The following is a 13,524-nucleotide window of genomic DNA, read 5'->3' as shown; positions in this document are numbered from 1 at the left end:
ATAGTACAGTATAGTAGGGCTCAGCCTATAATATAGTATATTATAGTACAGTATAGCAGGGCTGAGTCTATAGTATAGTATAGTATAGTAGGCTCAGCCTATAGTATAGTTTAGTATAGTATCGTACAGTATAGTATGGCTGAGCCTATAGTATAGTATAGTACAGTATAGTAGGGTTCAGCCTATAGTATAGTAAAGTATAGTATAGTACAGTATAGTAGGGTTCAATCTATAGTATAGTATAGTATAGTATAGTATAGTATAGTATAGTATAGTATAGTATAGTAGGGCTCAGCCTATAATATAGTATATTATAGTGCAGTATAGTAGGGCTGAGTCTATAGTATAGTATAGTATAGTATAGTATAGTATAGTATAGTATAGTATAGTATAGTATAGTATAGTATAGTATGCTCAGCCTATAGTATAGTATAGTATAGTACAGTATAGTATGGCTGAGCCTATAGTATAGTATAGTATAGTACAGTATAGTAGGGTTCAGCCTATAGTATAGTACAGTACAGTATAATAGTAGGGCTCAGTCCATAGTATAGTAACGTATAGTATAGTATAGTATAGTATAGTATAGTATAGTATAGTATAGTATAGTACAGTAGGGTTCAGCCTATAGTATAGTATAGTATAGTATAGTATAGTATAGTACAGTAGGGTTCAGCCTATAGTATAGTATAGTATATTACAGTACAGTACAATATAGTAGGGTTCAGCCTATAGTATAGTATAGTATAGTATAGTATATAACAGTACAGTACAGTATAGTAGAGTTCAGCCTATAGTATAGTATAGTATAGTATAGTATAGTATAGTATAGTATAGTATAGTATAGTATAGTATAGTATAGTACAGTACAGTATAGTATAGTAGGGTTCAGCCTATAGTATAGTGAAGTATAGTATAGTATAGTATAGTACAGTATAGTAGGGTTCAGCCTGTAGTATAGTATAGTAAAGTATAGTATAGTATAGTACAGTATAGTAGGGTTCAGCCTATAGTATAGTAAAGTAAAGTATAGTATAGTACAGCATAGTATAGTAGGGTTCAGCCTATAGTATAGTAAAGTAAAGTATAGTATAGTACAGTACAGTATAGTAGGGTTCAGCCTATAGTATAGTAAAGTATAGTATAGTAAAGTATAGTATAGTATAGTAGCATTTAAATTCTGACCATAAATTACGGTTTTTAAGAAGGTTCAGCTGTGGAGGCTGTTTGTGTGTGCGCATGTATGTGTGTGTGTGTGTGTGTGTGTGTGTGTGTGTGTGTGTGTGTGTGTGTGTGTGTGTGTGTGTGTGTGTGTGTGTGTGTGTGTGTGTGTGTGTGTGTGTGTGTGTGTGTGTGTGTGTGTGTGTGTGTGTACCTATCACCTATGTAAGTTGTGCTCCATCATCAGTGTGACCCTCCACGTGTGTACTATTGACACAGGCAGCAGTGTGGACAGCCTCTCTGATAAGAAGGACCTATATAAGTCAGGCAGCACTGGGAGGTCACTCTACACACCCCTGAAGCTCAGGTAAATGACCAGTGACTGGTTCTCTGTCTGAAATGAACATTTTCACTGCATAATCCATCTGAAAGTATCAATGCTTTTCATCTGTTTTGTCCCTCTGCAGAAAGACAAGCATGCAGTTGGAAAAAGTGATCATCACCGTTTTCACCTTGGCGTTAACAGCAGTCTCAGGTACTTTAGTTGTTTATGTTACACGCTTGTGACGCAATTGTACCGTTTTTTGGGGGGTTTTTTTATCTCTGATGCAAAATCAATATGCTGATGCAGCTTCCCCGCCTCATCGTGACGGCAGAGACGCCACCTGGACCGACTCCATGGCCAATCAGGCTCATCACAAGTCCAAACCGGCAAAGGATGAGGAGTAAGTTGACCTAATGGAGGACATTAAAAGGGTGTAACCGTACGCCATAATCACGGTTCAGTATGTCATTTGGTGCATTTTCTGTACAGCAAAATGCAAAACATGCTTTGCTTATTATTTTAAAAAAAACTGAAAACTTCTGGCTGGCATTCTCCAAAAAGTAAAAAAAAAAAAAAAACTTTATGAAATACAGTCGTCCCTCGCTTCAAATATTGCAACTTCAACACATTGTGGATTTTTAGGGTCCGCCCTGTACCCTGTACAAAGGACTCCCTCAGGGAGTCCTTTGTACTGGTTACAAAGGAACCTATTGTTATTGTAAGGTTTTATTATTATTATTATTATTATTATACCGACCCCACAAAGAACGCTAATTTGACCCACTTAAAATGCTCCAAAACTCACCAAATTTGACACACCTATCAGGACCTGCGAAAATTGCAAGTTATTAACAAAACCAACCCCCAAAAATAAAAATTGCGCTCTAGCGCCCCCTAGGGAAAAAAAATACAAACTGCCTGTAACTCCCACTAGGAAGGTCGTAGAGACATGAAACAAAAACCTGTATGTAGGTCAGACTTAGACCTACATTTCATAATTTTACATCCTCGGGCAAAAACCAACAGGAAGTTGGCAATTTCCCCTTCAAGACAAATTTGTACAAAAAAAAACAGTTTTTGCCTCTTTGAGCTGTAATTTGACCCCCTTAAAATACTTCAAAACTCACCAAACTTCTCACACACATCGGTACTGGTAGAAATTGCGATCTCAAAAAATAACCGAACCCCGAAACTCAAAATTGTGCTCTACAGCAATTTTTTAATAAAACAGAGAAAAAACTGCTTTTTAGAGGAAAACTCAGACAAAACTGCTTATAACTTCAGGTAGGAACGTCGTAGAGACATGAAACAAATACCTCTATGTAGGTCTCGTTTATAGATGTTTTTTATTTTTATTGTTTAAAGCATATTCTGCAAGTTTTTGGTCCTTAATTAATGGCTAAAAAAAATTAAAACATCAACATTGCAATAGTTTTTGGCCACGAGAGGAGACCAAACCCATCTGACCGCCCTGTTCAGTATGGTGGCCCCTGATTGGCTCAGCCTCAGACAGTATTACTGTATTGGATTAAAAGAGTGTAAAGGTGACTAAAATGTGTTATTTCATGTCTAGAGGTTTCTCATAGTAGTTCCTTGAATTCCTTCTAAGTCTATAACAAGATCTGATAGCTCAGTTACAGCTCTTTTTATTACCAAATATGTGTTATATGGGTTTTATGTTGCACAATTGCACCAAGAAAAAATCCTAGTTTGTAAACCCGTTCTCAAATAATGGCAATAAAACTATTCTGATTCTGATTCTGATTCTGATAATGTAAAAAAATATATATTTACAATGTTGTAGACATCTTTATGCTCTAGCTCCGTGGTTCTCAACATTTTTTTCACCAACGACCAACATTAAAATACAGTAGCGTAGTAGGCGTAAGTAATCATTAAAAATAGAGAGGTTTTATTTAACAAACATTTTCATTATTTTTGGCCATCGTAACATTACACACAGTTTGAACAGTAACACTGTGTTTGAATACAGGGAGAAAACACACTGTAGTTTAATCAAGTGATTCTTTGTCCTACCACTAGATAAAGCCTGCGTACCATTGAGGATACACGTACAGTTTAAAAATCCCAGGTCTATTTTTTTTAAATATTGTATTTATAATTAGTATTTCTTAGTTTGCAGAAATACTTTTGTCGCTGTCTGCGCCTGTTGTATCAATAGTAGTTTAATACATTGTAAATTATTATTTTATTTTTAGTAAATGTCATTTTTTTTATTGGCTAAAGTGTAGCAATAATATCTGCAGCTTGTAGCTTCTGAAAAATGCCGTCACACTCACGGATGTCCCGATCAAAATGTTTAGCCTCAGATCCCATTCCATTTCAAGTCCCCGTCCGCTATTTTAAAAATAGATCATAGAACAAATTTTTTTGATATAACAAGTAACTAAAGTCAACACAATAACAATTTTTATCAAGCTTATCTTATCACATTTAGAATCTGCTAGTACAGTATTGTTGTAAATCAGAATATTTATCTATCTGAGTTTGTAAACAATAACCAAAAATAGTTTGTAATAATAACCAGAAAAATAAAATTATCGATCATTTTGTTATTAAATGTGTTATTATTTCTTTAAATATCGATCCATCACATTAGTATCACATTTATGAACTGATGCTGAGTTTGTAAACAATAACCAAAAATAATTTGTAATAATAACCAGAAAAATAAAATTAGCGATCATTTTGTTATAATTTTTTTAATTATTTCTTTAAATATCGATCCATCACATTAGCATTACATTTATGAACTGATGCTATACTAGATATCGATAGTATCGACATCTAGATCGATCACCCCTACTGTGCAACATGCTTAGTAGAGGTGGGAATGTTTGGCCACCTGACGATTCCATTACGATTACGATTAGTAATAGATATTTGATGCATCTTTAGTTCATGTATGTTGATGCAGTTTTAAAAAAATTTCCCTTTCACTAAATTAGCATTTATCACTTGCAACTTTTAAAAACAGTGCATTTGTAATACGAAACTCCCATCAGATATATTAAATTCATGAAAATGTGGTAAAAACTGCAACATAAGTGGCCTATAAAAAAGGAGCTGGTCGGTGAGGTGGCTCACTGCAGAAAGTCAAATTTAAGAACTGTCTGCATTACTTTATTTACAATAAATAAATCGATTATTGACATTTACTAATCGATTTTATAATGTCCGAATTGTGATGCATCTAAAAATCTATTATTTCCCCCACATCGTAGTCCTCCAGTGATAATGTTACTTGGAAGAAACTTAGCTATTTTCCGCCATGGTTGTTTTGATTGATGATTGAAACTTTTATTAGTAGATTGCACAGTGAAGTACATATTCTGTACAATTGACCACTACATGGTAACACCCGAATAAGTTTTTCAACTTGTTTAAGTAGGGGTCCAAGAGAAGGAAAAGGAAAATCTTAGAAGCGCCTTCGCACTGTGGATAGACCAGTGTTTTTCAACCTTTTTTGAGGCAAGGCACGTTTTTCTCATGAAAAAGTCCAGAGGCACACCACCAGCAGAAAACGTTAAAAAATGAAACTCCACCAGGTCGTCTTACCTTATTTTGAGTTTGTTGGTGTTTTCCTGTGTGTAGGTGTTTTAGTTCTTGTCTTGCGCTGTTATTTTGATGGCTCTTCCTGTTTTGTTGGTGTTTTCCTGTAGCAGTTTCATGTCTTCCTTTGAGCGCTATTGAGCCCGCACCTGCTTTGTGCTAGCAAGCCAGGCTATTTAAGTTGTTGCTATCCTTCTTTGTGTGGACATTGTTGATTGTCATGTCATGTATGGATGTACTTTGTGGACGCCGTAAGTTTTTGCTGTCGTCCAGCATTCTGTTTCTGTTTACTTTGCATAGCCATTCCTATGCTTCATTGCCTTTTCCTTATGTTCATTTTTGGTTTAAGCATTATATACGTTTTTACCCGCATATTGGGATCACAACAAAACATCTTCGTCTCACCCGAATACATTCAGACTTTTACAAAGCAATTAACTACCTGCTGCCACATACTGACATGGAGTATTACGTGGTTACCCTGCCGAGCTCTAGACAGCACAGACACTAAGGAACGGCACATTATTTGCAGATTATAATTATTGATTTGAAAAAAACATTTTTGGGACCAATTAGGTGAAGTTACATCATTTCCCACGGCACACCAGACAATATCTCACAGCACACTAGTGTGTCGCGGCACAGTGGTTGAAAAACACTGGGATAGACAACGATGTTCTGACAAGACACGCACCCTCCTATGGAAATGTAACTGTATCTCCCTGAGCGTGCATCCATCTTGAAGGAACCTTTTACAATCTTTAGTCATGTACACGACCACTCCCCCAACTCCGCCACGCCGTCCCCAGAGTCTTCTCTCAATAACCTCAGAATTATTGCTTATTAATAACCCTAACCCTAACCCTTATATGTTCCCATATTATCCAAATAATTGTAAATTAAGTCTTTGTGGTGTTCGGGTCTGTGGGACCCGTTTTCATTTGTTTATTAAAAGAAAAATGATACAATTAATGAATTTTTCAAACTGAGACTTACTGACTTTGGCTCATTTTCTGGGAAGAACATATATTAGAATACATATTTAATGACCACACACCATACACCCCCCTACACATTTATATTACATATAAGATGTCCGGGTCCACTAATAGAAGTGTGGAAATTGATGTTCTGTGTACACACACACACACACACACACACACACACACACACACACACACACACACACACACACACACACACACACACACACACACACACACACACACACACACACACACACACACACAGCAGGCCTAGACAGGAGGAGGACAGGGTGTAGGTACACAGAACATCAGAGGGTCAAATGTGCGAGAAAATGAGAGCAGACAGTGTTGACAAACAATGTTGCAACCTTGTGTGGGAACCGCAGGTGCAGAAACACAAAAGAAGAATCCCTGTGGGATGCAGAAACTGGCAGAGAAATTTTCCGTGCAATGTTCATATTGTTGTTACTCAGCCAGCGTTTGTGGGTCTGATGGACCCGTTGCATTTTGTGGCTTTTAATGCCTCATAATCAAACACTTTTATGTTAAAATACTGAACAGATGTTTACCTTATCCCAGTAAACATCTGTTCAGTATTTTTACATAAAAGTGTTTGATTGTGAGGCATTAAAAGCCACAAAATACTGAACAGATGTTTACCTTATCCCAGTAAACATCTGTTCAGTATTTTTACATAAAAGCGTTTGATTGTGAGGCATTAAAAGCCACAAAATGCAACGGAGCCATCAGACCCACAAACGCTGGCTGAGTAACAATCAAAACAAATCAAACACTTTTATGTTAAAATACTGAACAGATGTTTACTGGGATAAGGTAAAAATCTGTTCAGTATTTTAACATAAAAGTGTTTGATTGTGAGGCATTAAAAGCCCCAAAATGCAACGGGTCCATCAGACCCACAAACGCTGGCTGAGTAACAATCAAAACAAATCAAACACTTTTATGTTAAAATACTGAACAGATGTTTACTGGGATAAGGTAAAAATCTGTTCAGTATTTTAACATAAAAGTGTTTGATTGTGAGGCATTAAAAGCCACAAAATGCAACGGGTCCATCAGACCCACAAACGCTGGCTGAGTAACAATCAAAACAAATCAAACACTTTTATGTTAAAATACTGAACAGATGTTTACTGGGATAAGGTAAAAATCTGTTCAGTATTTTAACATAAAAGTGTTTGATTGTGAGGCATTAAAAGCCACAAAATGCAACGGGTCCATCAAACCCACAAACGCTGGCTGAGTAACAATCAAAACAAATCAAACACTTTTATGTTAAAATACTGAACAGATGTTTACTGGGATAAGGTAAAAATCTGTTCAGTATTTTAACATAAAAGTGTTTGATTGTGAGGCATTAAAAGCCACAAAATGCAACGGGTCCATCAGACCCACAAACGCTGGCTGAGTAACAATCAAAACAGATCAAACACTTTTATGTTAAAATACTGAACAGATGTTTACTGGGATAAGGTAAAAATCTGTTCAGTATTTTAACATAAAAGCGTTTGATTGTGAGGCATTAAAAGCCACAAAATGCAACGGGTCCATCAGACCCACAAACGCTGGCTGAGTAACAATCAAAACAAATCAAACACTTTTATGTTAAAATACTGAACAGATGTTTACTGGGATAAGGTAAAAATCTGTTCAGTATTTTAACATAAAAGTGTTTGATTGTGAGGCATTAAAAGCCACAAAATGCAACGGGTCCATCGAACCCACAAACGCTGGCTGAGTAACAACAATATGAACATTACACAAGGGTTAATAAGCAACTAATTAATGGTGAATATGTTCCCCCTAGTCCACATAAACCCACACTAAATGAGTCCTTGTGTCCCACGTTGCACAGTCAGGTCTACAAGAGCCACATAGACGACAGCGGCCTGTACAACCGCGGCGAGGATGACCTCTACAAGAACCCGGTGTCGGAAGAGATGCAGCGCAAAATCTACATGGAGTCGGAGCGCCTGCGTGCTCGTCTGCGTCAGGAGCTGGCCGAGCTGAGGGAGAGGCTGGATCTCTCGCCGTCCCACCGCGGCGCCACCTTGGCCGCCGTGAGGCAGCGCTTGTCCCCCATCACCCAGCAGCTCCTCGACTCTCTGAGCAGCAGCGCCCACCGCCTGTGCGACCGGCTCCGTCTTCACCTCAGCCACCAGGAAGACCCCCGAGACTTCCACTGGATGACGCAAACACTGCAGCGGGGCACCTCCGAGCTGGCGGCCATCTTGGACGACCTGGCCGCTCAAACCTCCCAGGTGACGGAGCGCCTGGGGGAGACGGGCGAAGCGGTGAACGGGGAAATCCTGCAAGACTTCCACTCGAGGTTGGGACAGGAAGTGAGTGCCTTGAAGGTGGAGGTTCAGAAGGCGTTGGAGACTCTCAAAGCAGAGCTGGCGAAGGATGACGCCGACGGCGCCTTGGAGCGCTTCTGCCAAAGCGCGGCGCGGCAACTTGACTTTCAGGCCCGGATGGAGAGGGTGTTCACGGGAATGGAGGAGGAGGAGACCAGTCCTTCGCTCTCTGGACACCCTGAGGGCTCATTGCAGGAGGACTTCTCAGTCAAACTGTCGGCTCTCATCCAGGACATTCTACACTCTGTGCAGTGACACGTCCAACAACAAACTACCGCCATTTCCGGGCTATAGATCGCACCTGTATTTGAGCCAAATTTTAGAAGAAAACAACATTTTTTCATATATTAGCCGCATCGGACTATAAGCCACAGATGTATAGATTGTGTAAAGATTTAGTTACATACCTTAATTGTTACCAAACAAGACGGCAGTAAAACGGCTGATCACACAAAACAGAAGTCATCATGATGGACCCTCTAGCTGTGGAAGATAGCTCTCCAAACAGCTAAACAGACTCATTTAGTCCACAGTGACGTTTTGGTGAATTTAACAAAACTGAAACAATACGAAAAAGAATGCCATCGTAAGTTAATAAAACCGAGCGGTATAGCTCGGTTGGTAGAGTGGCCGTGCCAGCAACTTGAGAGTTCCAGGTTCGATCCCCGCTCCCGCCATCCTAGTCACTGCCGTTGTGTCCTTGGGCTCCCAGTGCCACCCACACTGGTTTAAATGTAACTTAGATATTGGGTTATATATAAATCTATATCAATCTAATTCACTAAAACTAACACAGACACTCGTAAACGTGTCAGCGTACACACATGACGTCATGACTACATGACGGTAGCACGTACAAATGTGCATGAAAACACTCCTACAGACATCACACACGGGACGGTTTAGTAAGCATGAATTGCTTTAGTTGCATTGTAAAACTTACAAATGTTGCTTGGAGGGATGAGTGACGAATCCGTATGAGTAGCGACGCCATGGACAAGTAGCAGACGAAACGAGATGTGCTTCCGGTTCAAGGCACAAAACAGGAAGTACATATTTTTTTTAACCCGCAGCACCCGCAGTGAGCAAATTTGTCCAAAAGATGGCGCCATAGCACAGACAATAACACACCTTCTCAGCGTCTCTGTCTGTGTTTTATGAAAACCATGTGTTGAATGCAAAACATTATGGCTGCTCGGGAAGAAAAATCTATTTTATAAGCCGCAGGGTTCAAATCAAAAGAAAAAGGCAGTATTAAAAAATGGTATTTCTAAGTGACTGGCCTGTACATATTTTTAAAGTATTTTCCTTTTCTCATGTGTAAATTATTGCTATGGAGTTGGAACATCCCCGTTAAGTTTTAGTGCCTTGCTACATCGCGTCCTAAATTAAGAATTTCCAAGCATAAAAATGCCTAAATAAAATGTAAAAATGAATACTACAGCTGTATTTACCACGGGAAGGAACTAAACCAATCAGAGTTCAGTATCAAGGCCACTGATTGGCTCAGCCGCAGACAGCATGACTATATTGGATTAAAAGAATGTAAAGATGACTAAAGGCTGTTGTGTCTAGAGGGCTCTCATATTGTTAAAAAAAAACGTAGAAAGATTTAAACATCTTGTCCTATAATGGCCCAAAAAAAATGTTTAGTGCCAAAACTTATTGGCAGTGTTGTAGCACCGTAGCATGGAGTCTGTCCTCAGGAAAATGTATTACTTGTAACAGTGATTTATATACAAATGTAATATTTTACTTTTTTTTGTGTAATTGTTTTTTATATTAGTCGATGATATGATGTGCCTTAACTTGTTAATGAGTCAAATGTTATTGCATTACTCATCAAGTAGGCACACAATTTGTAATTCATGTTTATAGCAAATGAATGCATGCCTTTTGTATTTTTGTACAGAGTTGTGGAACTATTGATGTACTTTTCTGTATTTGGGTTTCAAATATTGAACTTGAAGTGACAATATTTAGAAAACCCAAAACCTTAACCGTTTTACAAATATGGCAAAATAGGTCATTTTTGTCATTAGCCCAAACTTTTTGTACTCTTCTCTACTACATTCCTGTACATACTCATAGAACATATGGAGAAATGTGTGTTAATGTATGAAACATCCATTTCACCACAGAAGTTCACTTTGGACAAAGTTTATTTTTAAAAGAGCAATACAAATGTAAATGTGTTTTTAAAATAAACCAGAACAATTGAAGTGGCTATTTGTCTTACAATGTAGTATAGACATTATACTTTAATGTACAAAACCCAAAAGCAGTGAAGTTGGCACGTTGTGTAAATGGTAAATAAAAACAGAATACAATGATTTGCAAATCCTTTTCAACTTATATTCAATTGAATAGACTGCAAAGACAAGATACTTAATGTTCCAACTGAGAAACTTCATTTTGTTTTGCAAATAATCATTAACTTAGAATTTAATGGCTGCAACACATTGCAAAAAAGTTGTCAGAGGGGCATTTTTACCACTGTGTTACATGGCCTTTCCTTTTAACAACATTCAGTAAACGTTTGGGAACTGACGAGACCAATTTTTGAGACAGGTCTGGACTACAGGCAGGCCAGTCTAGTACCCACACTCTTTACCTTGAAGCCACGCTGTTGTAACACGTGGCTTGGCATTGTCTATATAAATAAAGTGGATTGGATTGCTGAAATAAGCAGGATAACTGTCATGATCCGTGGTCCGGATCATGTTTTTGTGTTTTCTGTTCGTTTTGGACTCCTTTTGTTATTGCTTGTGCACCTGTGAGTTTGTTTCGTCGCCATGGTTGCTTGATTTTCACCTGCCTTGCACGCGCACCTGTTGCTCATCAGAGACTCTATTTAAACCCACCTTTGTTGATCACTCGTTCTGCCTTCACTGTGTTTGCTCCATGCAACTGTCACGTGAGTTTTTGAGTTCTAGTGTTCCTTGTCTTTTGCCTATGCTAAGTAGTAGTTCCTTAGCTTCCCGTGCGCTCCGCACGCATCCCTGTTTTGTTTATTGGATGATTTATGATAAATAAATCACTTCCTACCTTACGCCTTGGTCCGGAGCCGTCCTTTGCACCTTGGAAGAACAACCGCAACGCCCCCACGTGACAATAACGTTGCGTGGATGGCAACGTATGTTGCTCCGAAACCTGTATGTCTCTTTCAGCATTAATGGTGCCTTCACAGATGTGTAAGTTACCCATGCATTGGGCACTAATACACCCCCATACCATCACAGATGCTGGCTTTTACACTTTGCGCCTATAACTGTCCGGATGGTTCTTTCCGAAGGAGACGACGTCCACAGTTTCCGAAAACAATTTGAAATGTGGACTCGTCAGACCACAGAACACTTTTCCACATTGCATCAGTCCATCTTAGATGAGCTCGGGCCCAGCGAAGCCGGCGGCCTTTCTGGGTGTTGTTGATAAATGGCTTTCGCTTTGCATGGTAGAGTTTTAACTTGCACTTACAGATGTAGCGACCAACTGTAGTTACTGACAGTGGTTTTCTAAAAGTGTTCCTGAGCCCATGTGGTGATATCCTTTACACACTGATGTCGCTTCTTGATGCAGTACTGCCTGAGGGATTGAAGGTCCGTAATATCATCGCTTACATGCAGTGATTTCTCCAGATTCTCTGAACCTTTTGATGATATAACAGACTGTAGATGGTGAAATCCCTAAATGCCTTGCAATAGCTCGTTGAGAAATGTTGTTCTTAAACTGTTGGACCATTTGCCCACGCATTTGTTGAGAAAGTGGTGACCCTCGCCCCATTCTTGTTTGTGAATGACTGAGCATTTCATGGAAGCTGCTTCTATACCCAATCATGGCACCCACCTGTTCCCAATTAGCCTGTTCACCTGTGTGATGTTCCTAATAAGTGTTTGATGAGCATTCCTCAACTTCCTCAGTCTTTCTTGCCACTTGTGCCAGCTTTTTTGAAACATGTTGCAGGCATCAAATTCCAAATGAGCTAAAAATTGCAAAAATAAATGAAGTTTCTCTGTTCCAACTTTAAAGGCCTACTGAAACCCACTACTACCGACCACGCAGTCTGATAGTTTATATATCAATGATGAAATCTTAACATTATAACACATGCCAATACGGCCGGGTTAACTTATAAAGTGACATTTTAAATTTGCCGCTAAACTTCCGGTTCAAAACGCCTCTGTGGATGACGTATGCGCGTGACGTAGACCGGGGAACACGGGTATGCCTTCCACATTGAAGCCAATACGAAAAAGCTCTGTTTTCATTTCATAATTCCACAGTATTCTGGACATCTGTGTTCGTGAATCTGTTTCAATCATGTTCATTGCATTATGGAGAAGGAAGCTGAGCAAGCAAAGAAGAAAGTTGTCGGTGCGAAATGGACGTATTTTTCGAACGTAGTCAGCCACAACAGTACACAGCCGGCGCTTCTTTGTTTACATTCCCGAAAGATGCAGTCAAGATGGAAGAACTCGGATAACAGAGACTCTAACCAGGAGGACTTTTGACTTCGATACACAGACGCCTGTAGAGAACTGGGACAACACAGACTCTTACCAGGATTACTTTGATTTGGATGACAAAGACGCAGGCGTGCTACTGTGAGTATGCAGCTTTGGCTTCTAAACATTTGATCGCTTGACCGTATGTGCGCAACTTTTTTTTGCGTATGTACGTAACTTTTTTTAAATATATAAGCTTTATGAACCTTGGGTTAGGTGAACGGTCTTTTGGGCTGAGTGATTGTGTGTGTTGATCAGGTGTTTGAATTGTATTGGCGTGTTCTATGGAGCTAGGAGCTAGCAGAGGAGCTAGGAGCTAGCATAACAAACACGCAGGTGTTTTTATGCAGGATTAATTTGTGGCATATTAAATATAAGCCTGGTTGTGTTGTGGCTAATAGAGTATATATATGTCTTGTGTTTATTTACTGTTGTAGTCATTCCCAGCTGAATATCAGGTCACCCCCGGCTCTCACAGCATCTTCCCTATCTGAATAGCTTCAACTCCCCACTAGTCCTTCACTTGCACTTTACTCATCCACAAATCTTTCATCCTCGCTCAAATTAATGGGGAAATTGTCGCTTTCTCGGTCCGA

The 13,524-nt window shown here is 39.1% G+C and overlaps 1 protein-coding gene across 1 annotated transcript; it reads left to right on the top strand.

Annotated features, from left to right (window-relative positions):
- The first annotated feature begins 1,537 nt into the window (after positions 1-1,537).
- On the top strand, positions 1,538-10,650 carry zgc:162608 (uncharacterized protein LOC100037332 homolog). The gene is made up of 3 exons (XM_062060185.1): positions 1,538-1,696; positions 1,793-1,886; positions 7,922-10,650. The coding sequence occupies exons 1-3, from the start codon at positions 1,639-1,641 to the stop codon at positions 8,676-8,678; spliced, it is 909 nt and encodes a 302-aa protein (XP_061916169.1). The 5' UTR covers positions 1,538-1,638; the 3' UTR covers positions 8,679-10,650.
- The last annotated feature ends 2,874 nt before the right edge of the window (positions 10,651-13,524 follow it).

This window comes from Entelurus aequoreus, linkage group LG10 (assembly GCF_033978785.1).
Source record: "Entelurus aequoreus isolate RoL-2023_Sb linkage group LG10, RoL_Eaeq_v1.1, whole genome shotgun sequence".
In the NCBI taxonomy this organism is placed as follows: Eukaryota; Metazoa; Chordata; class Actinopteri; order Syngnathiformes; family Syngnathidae; genus Entelurus; species Entelurus aequoreus.
Note: the sequence above shows the minus strand (reverse complement) of the source record. Positions and strands in the feature narration are given on the sequence as shown.

Bases quoted from the DNA above. Each gene is read 5' to 3' on its own strand.
- zgc:162608 (XM_062060185.1), top strand. From the start codon at position 1,639: ATGCAGTTGGAAAAAGTGATCATCACCGTTTTCACCTTGGCGTTAACA. The intron at 1,697-1,792 runs GTACTTTAGTTG...ATGCTGATGCAG, and splicing joins GGCGTTAACAGCAGTCTCAG to CTTCCCCGCCTCATCGTGAC. The intron at 1,887-7,921 runs GTAAGTTGACCT...CACGTTGCACAG, and splicing joins AAACCGGCAAAGGATGAGGA to TCAGGTCTACAAGAGCCACA.